The 16060-nt window shown below is 46.3% G+C and overlaps 1 protein-coding gene across 1 annotated transcript; it reads right to left on the minus strand.

The window, feature by feature from the left end:
* Positions 1–1245: 1245 nt before the first annotated feature.
* On the minus strand, positions 1246–15604 carry LOC125720288 (uncharacterized). The gene is made up of 9 exons (XM_048995495.1): positions 15334–15604; positions 11903–12002; positions 11615–11763; positions 11358–11473; positions 8611–8672; positions 8367–8467; positions 7043–8155; positions 1563–1888; positions 1246–1437 (listed from the first exon to the last, which is right to left on the minus strand). Exons 1-9 carry the CDS (start codon positions 15368–15370, stop codon positions 1246–1248), a joined length of 2196 nt encoding a protein of 731 aa, XP_048851452.1. The 5' UTR covers positions 15371–15604.
* Between the last annotated feature and the right edge of the window lie 456 nt (positions 15605–16060).

Here is a 16060-nt window from a genome sequence, read left to right on the forward strand (position 1 = left end):
AGCGTTTTTATAGTACTTGGACCTGAAGAAGTGCTACTTGCAGAAGTTTCTGTTGTGCCTGCTGCAGTAGGGCTGGTTGGGCTACTGTGTGTGACTGTGGAAGATGATGTGGAAGATGTCACAAAATTTGACGTATGTGGAGTTGAAGAAATACTTGCAGATGTTTCTGTTGTTTTGGCTGCTGAAGATGAAGTGGTTGGGGTACTACTATTTGCATTGGCAGCTGATGTCAAAGATGTCAGAGTATTTGGACCTGAAGAAGTGGTATTTACAGAAGTTTCTGTTATCGCTGCTGCAGCCATTCTGGTTGGGCTACTGTGTGTGACTGTGGAAGATGATGTGGAAGATGTCAGAATATTTGAGGTATGTGGAATTGAAGAAATACTTGCAGATGTTTCTGTTGTTTTGGCTGCTGAAGATGAAGTGGTTGGGGTACTGCTTGTTGCATTCGTAGCTGATGTGGAAGATGTCAGCGTTTTTATAGTACTTGGACCTGAAGAAGTGCTACTTGCAGAAGTTTCTGTTGTGCCTGCTGCAGTAGTGCTGGTTGGGCTACTGTGTGTGACTGTGGAAGATGATGTGGAAGATGTCACAAAATTTGACGTATGTGGAGTTGAAGAAATACTTGCAGATGTTTCTGTTGTTTTGGCTGCTGAAGATGAAGTGGTTGGGGTACTGCTTGTTGCATTCGTAGCTGATGTGGAAGATGTCAGGGTATTTGGACCTGAAGAAGTGGTACTTACAGAAGTTTCTGTTGTGCCTGCTGCAGTAGGGCTGGTTGGGCTACTGTGTGTGACTGTGGAAGATGATGTGGAAGATGTCACAATATTTGACGCATGTGGAGTTAAAGAAATACTTGCATATGTTTCTGTTGTTTTGGCTGCTGAAGATGAAGTGGTTGGGGTACTGCTTGTTGCATTCGTAGCTGATGTGGAAGATGTCAGGGTATTTGGACCTGAAGAAGTGGTACTTGAAGAAGTTTCTGTTATCGCTGCTGCAGCCATTCTGGTTGGGCTACTGTGTGTGACTGTGGAAGATGATGTGGAAGATATCACAAAATTTGACGTATGTGGAGTTGAAGAAATACTTGCAGATGTTTCTGTTGTTTTGGCTGCTGAAGATGAAGTGGTTGGGGTACTACTATTTGCATTGGCAGCTGATGTCAAAGATGTCAGAGTATTTGGACCTGAAGAAGTGGTATTTACAGAAGTTTCTGTTATCGCTGCTGCAGCCATTCTGGTTGGGCTACTGTGTGTGACTGTGGAAGATGATGTGGAAGATGTCAGAATATTTGTGGTATGTGGAGTTGAAGAAATACTTGCAGATGTTTCTGTTGTTTTGGCTGCTGAAGATGAAGTGGTTGGGGTACTGCTTGTTGAATTCGTAGCTGATGTGGAAGATGTCAGCGTTTTTATAGTACTTGGACCTGAAGAAGTGCTACTTGCAGAAGTTTCTGTTGTGCCTGCTGCAGTAGGGCTGGTTGGGCTACTGTGTGTGACTGTGGAAGATGATGTGGAAGATGTCACAAAATTTGACGTATGTGGAGTTGAAGAAATACTTACAGATGTTTCTGTTGTTTTGGCTGCTGAAGATGAAGTGGTTGGGGTACTACTACTTGCATTGGCAGCTGATGTCAAAGATGTCAGGGTATTTGGACCTGAAGAAGTGGTACTTGCAGAAGTTTCTGTTGTGCCTGCTGCAGTAGGGCTGGTTGGGCTACTGTGTGTGACTGTGGAAGATGATGTGGAAGATGTCACAAAATTTGACGTATGTGGAGTTGAAGAAATACTTGCAGATGGTTCTGTTGTTTTGGCTGCTGAAGATGAAGTGGTTGGGGTACTACTTTTTGCATTGGCAGCTGATGTCAAAGATGTCAGGGTATTTGGACCTGAAGAAGTGGTATTTACAGAAGTTTCTGTTATCGCTGCTGCAGCCATTCTGGTTGGGCTACTATGTGTGACTGTGGAAGATGATGTGGAAGATGTCACAATATTTGACGTATTTGGAGTTGAAGAAATACTTGCAGATGTTTCTGTTGTTTTGGCTGCTGAAGATGAAGTGGTTGGGGTACTACTATTTGCATTGGCAGCTGATGTCAAAGATGTCAGAGTATTTGGACCTGAAGAAGTGGTACTTGAAGAAGTTTCTGTTATCGCTGCTGCAGCCATTCTGGTTGGGCTACTGTGTGTGACTGTGGAAGATGATGTGGAAGATGTCAGAATATTTGAGGTATGTGGAGTTGAAGAAATACTTGCAGATGTTTCTGTTGTTTTGGCTGCTGAAGATGAAGTGGTTGGGGTACTGCTTGTTGCATTCGTAGCTGATGTGGAAGATGTCAGCGTTTTTATAGTACTTGGACCTGAAGAAGTGCTACTTGCAGAAGTTCCTGTTGTGCCTGCTGCAGTAGGGCTGGTTGGGCTACTGTGTGTGACTGTGGAAGATGATGTGGAAGATGTCAGAATATTTGTGGTATGTGGAGTTGAAGAAATACTTGCAGATGTTTCTGTTGTTTTGGCTGCTGAAGATGAAGTGGTTGGGGTACTGCTTGTTGCATTCGTAGCTGATGTGGAAGATGTCAGCGGTTTTATAGTACTTGGACCTGAAGAAGTGCTACTTGCAGAAGTTTCTGTTGTGCCTGCTGCAGTAGGGCTGGTTGGGCTACTGTGTGTGACTGTGGAAGATGATGTGGAAGATGTCACAAAATTTGACGTATGTGGAGTTGAAGAAATACTTGCAGATGTTTCTGTTGTTTTGGCTGCTGAAGATGAAGTGGTTGGGGTACTACTACTTGCATTGGCAGCTGATGTCAAAGATGTCAGGGTATTTGGACCTGAAGAAGTGGTACTTGCAGAAGTTTCTGTTGTGCCTGCTGCAGTAGGGCTGGTTGGGCTACTGTGTGTGACTGTGGAAGATGATGTGGAAGATGTCACAAAATTTGACGTATGTGGAGTTGAAGAAATACTTGCAGATGGTTCTGTTGTTTTGGCTGCTGAAGATGAAGTGGTTTGGGTACTACTTTTTGCATTGGCAGCTGATGTCAAAGATGTCAGGGTATTTGGACCTGAAGAAGTGGTACTTGCAGAAGTTTCTGTTGTGCCTGCTGCAGTAGGGCTGGTTGGGCTACTGTGTGTGACTGTGGAAGATGATGTGGAAGATGTCACAAAATTTGACGTATGTGGAGTTGAAGAAATACTTACAGATGTTTCTGTTGTTTTGGCTGCTGAAGATGAAGTGGTTGGGGTACTACTACTTGCATTGGCAGCTGATGTCAAAGATGTCAGGGTATTTGGACCTGAAGAAGTGGTACTTGCAGAAGTTTCTGTTGTGCCTGCTGCAGTAGGGCTGGTTGGGCTACTGTGTGTGACTGTGGAAGATGATGTGGAAGATGTCACAAAATTTGACGTATGTGGAGTTGAAGAAATACTTGCAGATGGTTCTGTTGTTTTGGCTGCTGAAGATGAAGTGGTTGGGGTACTACTTTTTGCATTGGCAGCTGATGTCAAAGATGTCAGGGTATTTGGACCTGAAGAAGTGGTATTTACAGAAGTTTCTGTTATCGCTGCTGCAGCCATTCTGGTTGGGCTACTATGTGTGACTGTGGAAGATGATGTGGAAGATGTCACAATATTTGACGTATTTGGAGTTGAAGAAATACTTGCAGATGTTTCTGTTGTTTTGGCTGCTGAAGATGAAGTGGTTGGGGTACTACTATTTGCATTGGCAGCTGATGTCAAAGATGTCAGAGTATTTGGACCTGAAGAAGTGGTACTTGAAGAAGTTTCTGTTATCGCTGCTGCAGCCATTCTGGTTGGGCTACTGTGTGTGACTGTGGAAGATGATGTGGAAGATGTCAGAATATTTGAGGTATGTGGAGTTGAAGAAATACTTGCAGATGTTTCTGTTGTTTTGGCTGCTGAAGATGAAGTGGTTGGGGTACTGCTTGTTGCATTCGTAGCTGATGTGGAAGATGTCAGCGTTTTTATAGTACTTGGACCTGAAGAAGTGCTACTTGCAGAAGTTCCTGTTGTGCCTGCTGCAGTAGGGCTGGTTGGGCTACTGTGTGTGACTGTGGAAGATGATGTGGAAGATGTCAGAATATTTGTGGTATGTGGAGTTGAAGAAATACTTGCAGATGTTTCTGTTGTTTTGGCTGCTGAAGATGAAGTGGTTGGGGTACTGCTTGTTGCATTCGTAGCTGATGTGGAAGATGTCAGCGGTTTTATAGTACTTGGACCTGAAGAAGTGCTACTTGCAGAAGTTTCTGTTGTGCCTGCTGCAGTAGGGCTGGTTGGGCTACTGTGTGTGACTGTGGAAGATGATGTGGAAGATGTCACAAAATTTGACGTATGTGGAGTTGAAGAAATACTTGCAGATGTTTCTGTTGTTTTGGCTGCTGAAGATGAAGTGGTTGGGGTACTACTACTTGCATTGGCAGCTGATGTCAAAGATGTCAGGGTATTTGGACCTGAAGAAGTGGTACTTGCAGAAGTTTCTGTTGTGCCTGCTGCAGTAGGGCTGGTTGGGCTACTGTGTGTGACTGTGGAAGATGATGTGGAAGATGTCACAAAATTTGACGTATGTGGAGTTGAAGAAATACTTGCAGATGGTTCTGTTGTTTTGGCTGCTGAAGATGAAGTGGTTTGGGTACTACTTTTTGCATTGGCAGCTGATGTCAAAGATGTCAGGGTATTTGGACCTGAAGAAGTGGTATTTACAGAAGTTTCTGTTATCGCTGCTGCAGCCATTCTGGTTGGGCTACTATGTGTGACTCTGGAAGATGATGTGGAAGATGTCACAATATTTGACGTATTTGGAGTTGAAGAAATACTTGCAGATGTTTCTGTTGTTTTGGCTGCTGAAGATGAAGTGGTTGGGGTACTACTATTTGCATTGGCAGCTGATGTCAAAGATGTCAGCGTATTTGGACCTAAAGAAGTGGTACTTGAAGAAGTTTCTGTTATCGCTGCTGCAGCCATTCTGGTTGGGCTACTGTGTGTGACTGTGTAAGATGATGTGGAAGATGTCAGAATATTTGAGGTATGTGGAGTTGAAGAAATACTTGCAGATGTTTCTGTTGTTTTGGCTGCTGAAGATGAAGTGGTTGGGGTACTGCTTGTTGCATTCGTAGCTGATGTGGAAGATGTCAGCGTTTTTATAGTACTTGGACCTGAAGAAGTGCTACTTGCAGAAGTTTCTGTTGTGCCTGCTGCAGTAGGGCTGGTTGGGCTACTGTGTGTGACTGTGGAAGATGATGTGGAAGATGTCACAAAATTTGATGTATGTGGAGTTGAAGAAATACTTGCAGATGTTTCTGTTGTTTTGGCTGCTGAAGATGAAGTGGTTGGGGTACTGCTTGTTGCATTCGTAGCTGATGTGGAAGATGTCAGCGTTTTTATAGTACCTGGACCTGAAGAAGTGCTACTTGCAGAAGTTTCTGTTGTGCCTGCTGCAGTAGGGCTGGTTGGGCTACTGTGTGTGACTGTGGAAGATGATGTGGAAGATGTCACAAAATTTGACGTATGTGGAGTTGAAGAAATACTTGCAGATGTTTCTGTTGTTTTGGCTGCTGAAGATGAAGTGGTTGGGGTACTACTACTTGCATTGGCAGCTGATGTCAAAGATGTCAGGGTATTTGGACCTGAAGAAGTGGTACTTACAGAAGTTTCTGTTGTGCCTGCTGCAGTAGGGCTGGTTGGGCTACTGTTTGTGACTGTGGAAGATGATGTGGAAGATGTCACAATATTTGACGCATGTGGAGTTAAAGAAATACTTGCATATGTTTCTGTTGTTTTGGCTGCTGAAGATGAAGTGGTTGGGGTACTGCTTGTTGCATTCGTAGCTGATGTGGAAGATGTCAGGGTATTTGGACCTGAAGAAGTGGTACTTGAAGAAGTTTCTGTTATCGCTGCTGCAGCCATTCTGGTTGGGCTACTATGTGTGACTGTGGAAGATGATGTGGAAGATGTCACAAAATTTGACGTATGTGGAGTTGAAGAAATACTTGCAGATGTTTCTGTTGTTTTGGCTCCTGAAGATGAAGTGGTTGGGGTACTGCTTGTTGCATTCGTAGCTGATGTGGAAGATGTCAGCGTTTTTATAGTACTTGGACCTGAAGAAGTGCTACTTGCAGAAGTTTCTGTTGTGCCTGCTGCAGTAGGGCTGGTTGGGCTACTGTGTGTGACTGTGGAAGATGATGTGGAAGATGTCACAAAATTTGACGTATGTGGAGTTGAAGAAATACTTGCAGATGTTTCTGTTGTTTTGGCTGCTGAAGATGAAGTGGTTGGGGTACTACTACTTGCATTGGCAGCTGATGTCAAAGATGTCAGGGTATTTGGACCTGAAGAAGTGGTACTTACAGAAGTTTCTGTTGTGCCTGCTGCAGTAGGGCTGGTTGGGCTACTGTTTGTGACTGTGGAAGATGATGTGGAAGATGTCACAATATTTGACGCATGTGGAGTTAAAGAAATACTTGCATATGTTTCTGTTGTTTTGGCTGATGAAGATGAAGTGGTTGGGGTACTGCTTGTTGCATTCGTAGCTGATGTGGAAGATGTCAGGGTATTTGGACCTGAAGAAGTGGTACTTACAGAAGTTTCTGTTGTGCCTGTTGCAGATGTCTTGGTTGGGCTACTAACTGTGCCTACGGAAGCTGGTGTTGAAGATATCAGAACATTTGAGGTTTTTGGAGATGAAGGAATACTTGCAGATGTTTCTGTTGTTTTTGCTGCTGAAGATGAAGGGGTTGGGGTACTGCTTGTTGCATTCGTAGCTGATGTGGAAGATGTCAGCGTTTTTGTGGTATTTGGACCTGATGAAGTGGTACTTGAAGAAGTTTCTGTTATCGCTGCTGCAGCCATTCTGGTTGGGATACTGTGTGTGACTGTGGAAGATGATGTGGAAGATGTCAGAATATTTGACGTATGTGGAGTTGAAGAAATACTTGCAGATGTTTCTGTTGTTTTGGCTGCTGAAGATGAAGGGGTTGGGGTACTACTTTTTGAATTGGCAGCTGATGTCAAAGATGTCAGGGTATTTGGACCTGAAGAAGTGGTACTTACAGAAGTTTCTGTTATCACTGCTGCAGCCATTCTGGTTGGGCTACTGTGTGTGACTGTGGAAGATGATGTGGAAGATGTCACAATATTTGACGTATGTGGAGTTGAAGAAATACTTGCAGATGTTTCTGTTGTTTTGGCTGCTGAAGATGAAGTGGTTGGGGTACTACTTTTTGCATTGGCAGCTGATGTCAAAGATGTCAGAGTATTTGGACCTGAAGAAGTGGTATTTAGAGAAGTTTCTGTTATCGCTGCTGCAGCCATTCTGGTTGGGCTACTGTGTGTGACTGTGGAAGATGATGTAGAGGATATCAGATCATTTGAGGATTTTGGAGATGAAGGAATACTTGCAGATGTTCCCTTTATGGCTGATGTAGTTGTGCTACTGCTTGTCACTGTGAAAGTTGATATTAAAGATATCAGAGTTCCTCGGGTGGTTGGAGTTGAAGAAGCGGAATTTGTTGTTGAGGCTGCTGAAGCAGAACTGGTGGTGCTACTGCTTATTGCTCTGGAAGCTGATGTTGAAGAGGTCACGGATACTGTAGTTGTTGGCCTTAAAATACTACTTGCTGAAGTTTCTTTTATCTCTGCTGCAACTGTGCTGGTTGGACTACTGTGTGTGGCTGTGGAAGATGATGTGGAAGATATCAGAACACTTGCGGTTTTTGGGGATGAATTAATATTTGCAGAGGTTTCTGTCATGGGGGCTGCTGAGGTTGAACTGCTTGGGCTACTGCTTGTCATGGTGGAAGCCGATGTTGAAGATATCAGGGCTGTTGTGCCGGTTGGAGTTGAAGTAGTGGTAATTTCAGATGTTCCCTTTGTGGCTGATGCAGTTGGGCTGGTTGGGCTACTGCTCATCACTTTGGAAGCTGATGTGGAAGTTGTCAGAACATTTGAGGTTTTATGAGATGAAGGAGTACTTGCAGAGGTTTCTGCTATTGGGGCTGCTGATGTTGAACTACTTGAGCTACTACTTGTCAGTGTGGAAGCAGTTGTTAAAGATTTCAAAACTTCTGAAGGAGCAGCAACTGCAGAATGTTTTGTTGATGCTGCTGAAGATGAACTGGTTGAGGTGCTGGTGGTACTGATCAGACCTGGAAGTGCAATATTTATGCATTATTTATGGAATGACTCATAATTTATAAACTCTCAAGGGGATTTTGCAATGTTATGCCAAATTTAATTTACTTTTCCTTTGGACCAGATCCAACATGCTTAACAAATATGTAGTTGAAACCCATGGTAGTAATGGTAACAGTTATTGAGTGATAGAGTCTAAGTAAGAATGATATTACGTAAACATACCAATGGATTTCATGATTTGATTAACGAAGTCACTTGGATGACTGATATGTCCTTCTTTAATGACGTAGTCCACGTCAGCTATTACTTGGCTACCCTGACTCCTAAAACAACAGATAAAAAACAAAAATAAGGTAATTTATACTTGTAATGCAATAACAAATTTCGTTTGTAAATTTACAGTGAATAAACATATACGTATAATATTGACACAATGTGTCTTTTTTCAGTTAAAAATTAGACTTACGTGTACTTTGCTACTTGAAATACCATAGGTTTAGCCCCAGGTTGCTGCAACATTGAGTTCATCTGTGGTTTGACGATTCATAAAGGAAAACAGAAATTTTTAAATAAAAAACAACATACATGATAACTGTCACGCCCAGCTCGTATGATCCTCGTGTGTGCCACGCCCCCCTGATGATCCACGTGTGCTTCCCTGATTGTACCCAGCTGTACCCTGTTGTCTTGTCTATTTCAGTCCCCGTCTTGCCTCAGTTCATTGTCTGTCATTGATGTTAGTCGATGTCTGATGTCTCCTAGCCCCGTGTCTTCCAATAAATTCCCGTTTACCCCGATTTCGCTTCCTGCCCGCATCGCCTGCCTGAGATCACCCGTTTAACTAGAGCGATTGTGACAGAATGACAGAACCACAAAGAAAGAGAAAGCAGAGGAAAAGGAGACCGGAGGCGCTGACGATCCGCCTAGGAGCTTGCTCTCTCGCCGGGCTTTGGCTCCCGACTGGGAGCGAGGAGGAGAAACCCCTCCTCCTGCGGGAACGAGAGCCGTTTGCCACGGAGCTACCACCGCCCCTTGAGTGGTATTTCTACCGGCCAGCGCGGCTGGCGAATAATGGGGCCAGTGCGGTGAAAGACTACCCCGGATCCCTAAAGGGGCCACGCCCGTCTCACCTGCGCTGGATCTGCCCGTCCCGCCACCTGCAGCCACCCAGCCCGAGGAGCTCCCTTCACCTCTGCCGGCTGCAACCACTGAGTCCCCGCTGGAGGTCCCGGCTATGCCCAAGGCCACCATTCATCAATTCTTCACCCTCCATGGACTGTACTGGAGGGTGATGGCTGAATCGGCCTCCCAGGACTCCCCAGAGGCGGTCCAGCTCGCCAAGCGGCTGCAGCAAGACTTCGCCGCGTTCTCTCCTGCCTCTTCTCAAGGCTCCTTGGAGAGATTAGCAGAGGACCTGGGGAGGCTGCTCCAATTACGGTGAACCCCGGTCCCTGCTACACCACCTGAGCGGGAGGTCCCGGTACTCGAGCCCGAGCAGCCGCTCATGCCGCCTGCGCAGCCTGAGCTGCCGCCTGCGCAGCCCGAGCTGCTGCCTCTGCCTGTGGCTCCAGCGGCCGAGCAGCCGCCTCTGCCTGCGGCTCCAGCGCCCGAGCAGCCGCTCCCTCTGCCTGCGGCTCCCGAGCAGGCGCTCCCTCTGCCTGCGGCTCCCACGCCCACGCCCGAGGTGCTCCGTCTGCCTGCAGCTCCCGCGCCCACGCCCGAAGTGCTCCCTCTGCCTGCGGCTCCCGCGCCCACGCCCTAGGCGCTCCCTCCGCCTCAAGTGACTGTGCCCCCTGTAGCTCCTGTCCCTTGCCCCATTCCTGTCCCTCTTGCCCTAGTCCCCGAGGAGGTCCCGGACAGTTCGACCTCCTTGGAGGCAGAGGAGCTGGAATGGGACCCCTCGGGGACCCTCCTAATGACTCCTCGGCCCTCGCCCCGGCGAGCTCGACCTCCACCAAAGGCCCATATGTCCGTGTCCCACAAGGGGAGAGGACACAAACGCAGGGCTGGGGTCCCTCCCACCCTGCCCCCTGGCTCGCCCTCCCTCGCCTGCGCTGGGGCTCGGTTGGCGCCTGTGGGTCCTGGCCCTCCGGGTCGGCTGTCGCCTGCGGGTCCCCCTCCACGGCCTCATCGCCCTGCCTCGCTCCCCGCTCCGGTGCCTTGTCGGTCGCCTGAGGGCTCCCCAGACGCAGCTCCTCTGTCGCCTGCGGTTCCCCTCACTCTAGCCCGTCGGAGGACGTCGCCGCCTGCTGCGGCTCCCGCCCTCTCCTTGCCCTCGCCAGGGTCCTCTCCAGCTCCCTCGTCCCCTTCCCTGGGTCTCCCTCCACCTCCCTCCGTCAGCCCCTCCGTCAGTCCCTCGCCCTGCCTCCTCTGCCGCTCCGAGGTCCCCTCCTGCTCTGGCCTTCCGGCCGCCTGCGGCCCCTCCGACGGCTCCCCGTCGCCCGCTGGGGCTCCCTCGGGCTCCCCTTTGTTCCCTCTCCTTCTCTTCCTGGCCTCCCGTCTTTGTTCCTCCCATCTTTGTACCTCCAGTGTTTGCTCCTCGTCCCGTCGTTCCTCCCGTCTCTGCTCCTCGTCCCCCGGTGTTCCCTCCAGTCACTCCTGGTCCTTTCGTCCTACCTGTTCCCTCTGTGTCTCCCTTCCTGATCTGTCTGTCCGCCTTTCCCGTCCTGTGTCAGGTCCTGTCATGGTTTTTGTCCCTCTGTCAGTTTTGTCTGTCCGTCCTGTTCCCTGTGCCCTATTAATGGTTTGTTCTTCTGTTCCAGGTCCCGTCTCCCTCGTCTCGTCCGTCGCCTCCCCTGAGGCGCGCCTGGAGAGTGCGCCTTTGGGGGGGGGGGGGTTCTGTCACGCCCAGCTCGTACGATCCTCGTGTGTGCCACACCCACCCTGATGATCCACGTGTGCTTCCCTGATTGTACCCAGCTGTAACCTTGTTGTCTTGTCTATTTCAGTCCCCGTCTTGCCTCAGTTCATTGTCTGTCATTGATGTTAGTCGGTGTCTGATGTCTCCTAGCCCCGTGTCTTCCAATAAATTCCCATTTACCCCGATTTCACTTCCTGCCCACATCGCCTGCATGAGCGATCGCCCGTTTAACTAGAGCGATCGTGACAAGAACACAATAAGTAGTATATAGGAATACGTAAAGTTCAGTAACAAAGTCAAACCACGTGGCATTTCAAACCCCACATTGCATATGAAATAATTAGTTTTCTCACCAATTTGTTGATGGAGCGCTCCAACAATTTATAAGTGACAGTTCTGTCCCGAACTTTTTGTGGCATTTTCACGTTATTGATCAGACAAACCAAATGAATGTCAATGCTACGTAATTCTGAAACAAAGTAAAAAAACAAAAAGCATAATGAACCTTGGTTACATGCATGATTACATCCTACCAATGTAACCAAAGTGTTAATTTCACAAATTTAAATAAAATCTGTTCAAGAAGAAGTGCGACCCAAGAGAAACTTACTTAGATAATTTATATTCTGCAACCACAGTTGACTACATTGTCCATTTTGTGAATGTAGGAGTTGGTTGACCACACGAGCTACCTGATTTTCATTAATGCTGTGCATTGTTTTGAAAATAAGCTGGATGTTGATTTTTTCTGACCCCACACTAAAAACATAAATGAAAGTTAAAAGTTCATTAAAATAAATGTCAAAATACAAATTACCAGTGTAATGTTAAAATAAAATTACTGGATTGTAAAAAACTGAAGGAAGGAGCACTAAATCAAAATTCACAAAAATCTTACATAGTCTTTGACACCACGGATGATAAAGTGTGGGAAGCAGAGGTGGTACTTGTAGTTTTTGCTGTTGTGGCTGCTGTAGTATTCTGCCAGAAAATGAATGCTGTTTTTGGGATAGAATGAATTTTGGAAAAGTAATTAATTGCAGGTTTTTAGGGTTAAAAAAAAATTGAAAGAAAACGAAAATCATGCCCTGTCCCCTTTACAAAATATACTTATTATTTACATTCCAGCTAAACTGCTCCATTAAAAAAACACTTTTGAAAATTTCTCCATGTCACGTCATGTCAATATGACCCTCGTCTTTTCATCTAGCATGGCCCTCACAAGCTATATCTGCTCCTCATTTGTCTTACCTTTTATTCCTGCCCTCTTATTAATAATAATAGATATTTCATTGATCCCCGTGGAGAAATTGTCTTTATGCATTCCTTAACTTGCTCTTTGTAGAGTAAGCTGTCTGTGAAGGGCAGCCACCTATTGGGGTGCCCAAGGAGCTGGGGGTTAAGGACCCACAGACGTACTGAGGCAGGGTTTGAACCAGGGACCTTCTGATAATAGGCAGACAAGCTTAGCCCACTGAGCCACACGCTATCCCCAACTCACTACAGCTGCTTGTAGTTAGCCCCCTCATCAGTTTTGTATATAAGGGCTTACCAGTCCCATGAGTAATGTTGTATTTGTGCCCTGTCTTCCTCTGTTTCTCCTGTTTTTGGTCCCTGGAGCTCTTGCTTGATTCTAATCGTGATTCGTTTGCGTTTATAAAGCCCCATTTGTAATCATGTCTGCTCCTGCTTCCTTAGTTTCTGCCTCGTGATCGAATAATGGGACTCCTCAAATACACTAGCAGCCTTCCTCCCCACTTCAGCTTCCATGCCTCCATTCACCTGACAGATCGGACACCCTGGGTGCCTCAAATGCTGGGCTGAAATTGGTTACCTGCACCACGTCAAGCAGCCCACCTTCAGACGGAGGAGTTTACCTCCCTTCTGCATGCCTGCCAGGAATGAAGGAACAATCCAACCGTCTACAGGATCCCTGAGCCTGTAACTCTCTTCTGGGCCACAGGAGCAGAGTTGGTGAGGCTCACCTCAGACACAGATCCCCGGAAAGCAAAGGAGGTCCAGCATTTGCTGGTAGAAGTGCATGAGTTATTTGATCGCAAGGCCACTCAGACTACCCCCTCGTTCGCTACCTGAAGTCCATAAGCCTCCCTCCAGAGCCCACAACAGCCCCCAGCTTGCCATGGATGCGCCCTTGGGCTTCCCACAGCTCAATGCAAGTGCTAGCTTCCAGCTGCTGGTACCAGAACTTGTCCTGCAGTTTCCAGTTGCCAGAAGAAAAAATAGAGGAAGCTTGTGGCACCAGAGGCCACTGCCACACCTTCAATGCCAGGCTTGGGTGAAGGAGAGGGCCACAGCGCCCAATCCCCAGGCTCATGGCCCAGAGAGGGATATTATACCCTGCTCACCTCCAGGTGTCCCGGCATCACCCTACTTGAATCTGGTCCTGTTCTGATATCCAGCTGCCGTCCACATCGCTGTCTCCTGATGTCCAGCCTGTGCCCCCCCCCATCACCTTGTCATCACCCAGGCACCGGCCTCATTGCCACCTGAGGTCCCGTTGGCACCTACCTCGTCACCTCCTGTCATTGCCCAGCACCTGCCTCATCTCCTGGCAACCCACCAGCTCTCATCTCATCGTCTCATGATGACCCATAGACTCCCACTTCATCATCCAAATTGGACAATGCTCAGGCAGTGGACTTGGAGTGGAACCCTCTGAGCCTAGCCCAGAGTCCCACACTGTGAGCCCCCACCTCAGCCCCATGCTCACATCAACCCAGTCCCAAGTCTGTGTGGTCTCTGGGACAAGAGAGGGTCCAGAAGAGGGGTAGAATTTGTCTCCATCTCCAGGAGGGGGACAAAAGGACACTATTCAGGCCACCTGCCCAGCCCCTAGTCTACCTGATGTCTATCCAGGCTGCTCTCTTGTCATGTCCCTAAGGAGGGGAATGACAACACCCTCTGGCTCCTGTTCCTATTCCTGTTTCACAGATTCCTTGGTAGCATCCAGCTCATGCGCTGCAGTTACTGCACTACTATCCTGCTGTTCCGGTCCTGGCCCTGCTGTCCACACGAGTCCAACCTTGCCAGTAAGTGGGCCTAAGATGATCAATGTCCTAGGGTTGGTGCCTGCTACCCAGGGTCCAGAAGAAGCCCCCTCAGCCAGATCATATTCTCACTTGTCAAGTCCCATTGGCCTGTCCCACTGTTTTGCCCTTGTCTGTATTCCCTGTGGTCCTTTCCTGTGTTTGTCCATGAGGCTTTGCCACCTGTCTGTTGTGTAATGGTGTGCCTTGTTCTGCCTGTCCCTGTGTCCATCTGTCTCCTCTACTCTTGGTCCCTGCTGATGGATGGTATTCATCCCTGATTCCTGGTATTGTCATATGTCTTTCCCGTTGGTTACTGATCTGGTCCCTGCTTATTCTGAGCCCCTGGTGTTACCATTTGTCCCATCTTGTCCTGTACTCTACTGGGACTCTGTCTCTTCGGCCCTGTTGTGATGTTCATCCCATGTGTCCCATTGGTCCTGTCGTGCTATGTCCTATTTCCTTGTCACTTGGTGCCTTTTGATTCCCTCCACCCTTTGTCCTTTGTGATCACAGGGCATGCTTTGGGGGGGGGGGGTTGTCACACCCTGCCCATCTGACCCTCCTGATTACATCCTACTGTGGTCTAATAAGCCACACCTGATCTTTGTCTTACCTCTGTAATCACATCTGCTCCCACATCTTTCATCCCTGTCTCATCACATATAAAAGTTTCTAGGATTTATTTAGACACGAACATTCAGGAAATTGTGAATGACAAGAATTATCTTACTCTAGCTCCCTCTATAAATAAATCTTTTTTCAGAGATTTTTATTTTTTACACAGATGCACACACTGTATGTAGTATAATATACAACCACAGAAAAAATTAAGAGACAACAGCACAATTTTTTGTTTCACTCATTTCTCAATTTATGGGTGTGCATCTTTGAATAATATATATTTTTTGCAAACTGCAACCTGGCTTTCCTTATTTCTCATTAATGAAGGGCTTCTTCCTTGCTTCATGGAACTTCAGTCCTGCTTCTAGGAGCCTGATACAAACTGTCCTAGCAGTGCATTTCACACCTGCACTTCATGTTTGCCATTCCTTCTCCTGCTTCATCTTATTCTTCTGTATAACTCTCTTAGGAATTTTGGACCAGTAAGCGACCTGCTGCTCAGCGTAACTTTCTGTCAACAGAACCAGGATTGAACCAGGATTTAAAAATGAAGATTTCTTCAAAAATATAGTGGTCTCATTTTTTTCTGTGGCTGTATATAATATTATAGATATAAACAATATCAGAAATATTGAAATTAACAACATTCTGAACTTACCTATGGAAAATAAAATTCTTGCTGTGGTTTTCTTCATTTCTGGAGAGTTGACATATAAAGGTATATCTGTAGAAAACACTTTCTATTTCCTTTTGAAGTTGAAAGCCACCTCTCTCTGTTTGTTTGTTCAAATTTTAAAATCCCTTGAAGTACCTTATTGATTCTGTTACATTAGTTTGTTGTGGAGTATGTTAACTTCTCACATCAGACTGCTATTCCAATTTCTTGGGTGGTTTTTAAATCCATCTTGCTTATCGTTTATGAGCAAACACGCCTGTATACACCCTGAGTGAAGAATGTGAGTTACACCCGAACCTGATGCTGAACTTGTAACCACAACATCAAAATAACTTCCAGGATGAATATGACAACATAAGTAAAGCAGTTTCAAAATTACTGAACATATTAATAAGACGTTCATTTTTAAGATGGACCCTACCAAAGCACAAGTTGACATTGTCTACACCCCCATCAAACATTTTAGAAACAATATACTATTCTATATATGTCTGTTCTACACATAAAGTATATTCTTTTTGATATAGATATTCTAATTGTCTATTGTTTTTTTTAATTGTTTTCTTCTATATTTAAAAAGTTTCGGTGTGAGTAGAAGTTTTAATGAGGGTAAAATACTTGTTGTCATTGATGATATGAGGCTTTGTATTATGCTAAGGAATAAATATGTTGTATTTCTTCATAACAAGGTAAGATTTATATAAATTTT

Source organism: Brienomyrus brachyistius, chromosome 25 (assembly GCF_023856365.1).
Source record: "Brienomyrus brachyistius isolate T26 chromosome 25, BBRACH_0.4, whole genome shotgun sequence".
In the NCBI taxonomy this organism is placed as follows: Eukaryota; Metazoa; Chordata; class Actinopteri; order Osteoglossiformes; family Mormyridae; genus Brienomyrus; species Brienomyrus brachyistius.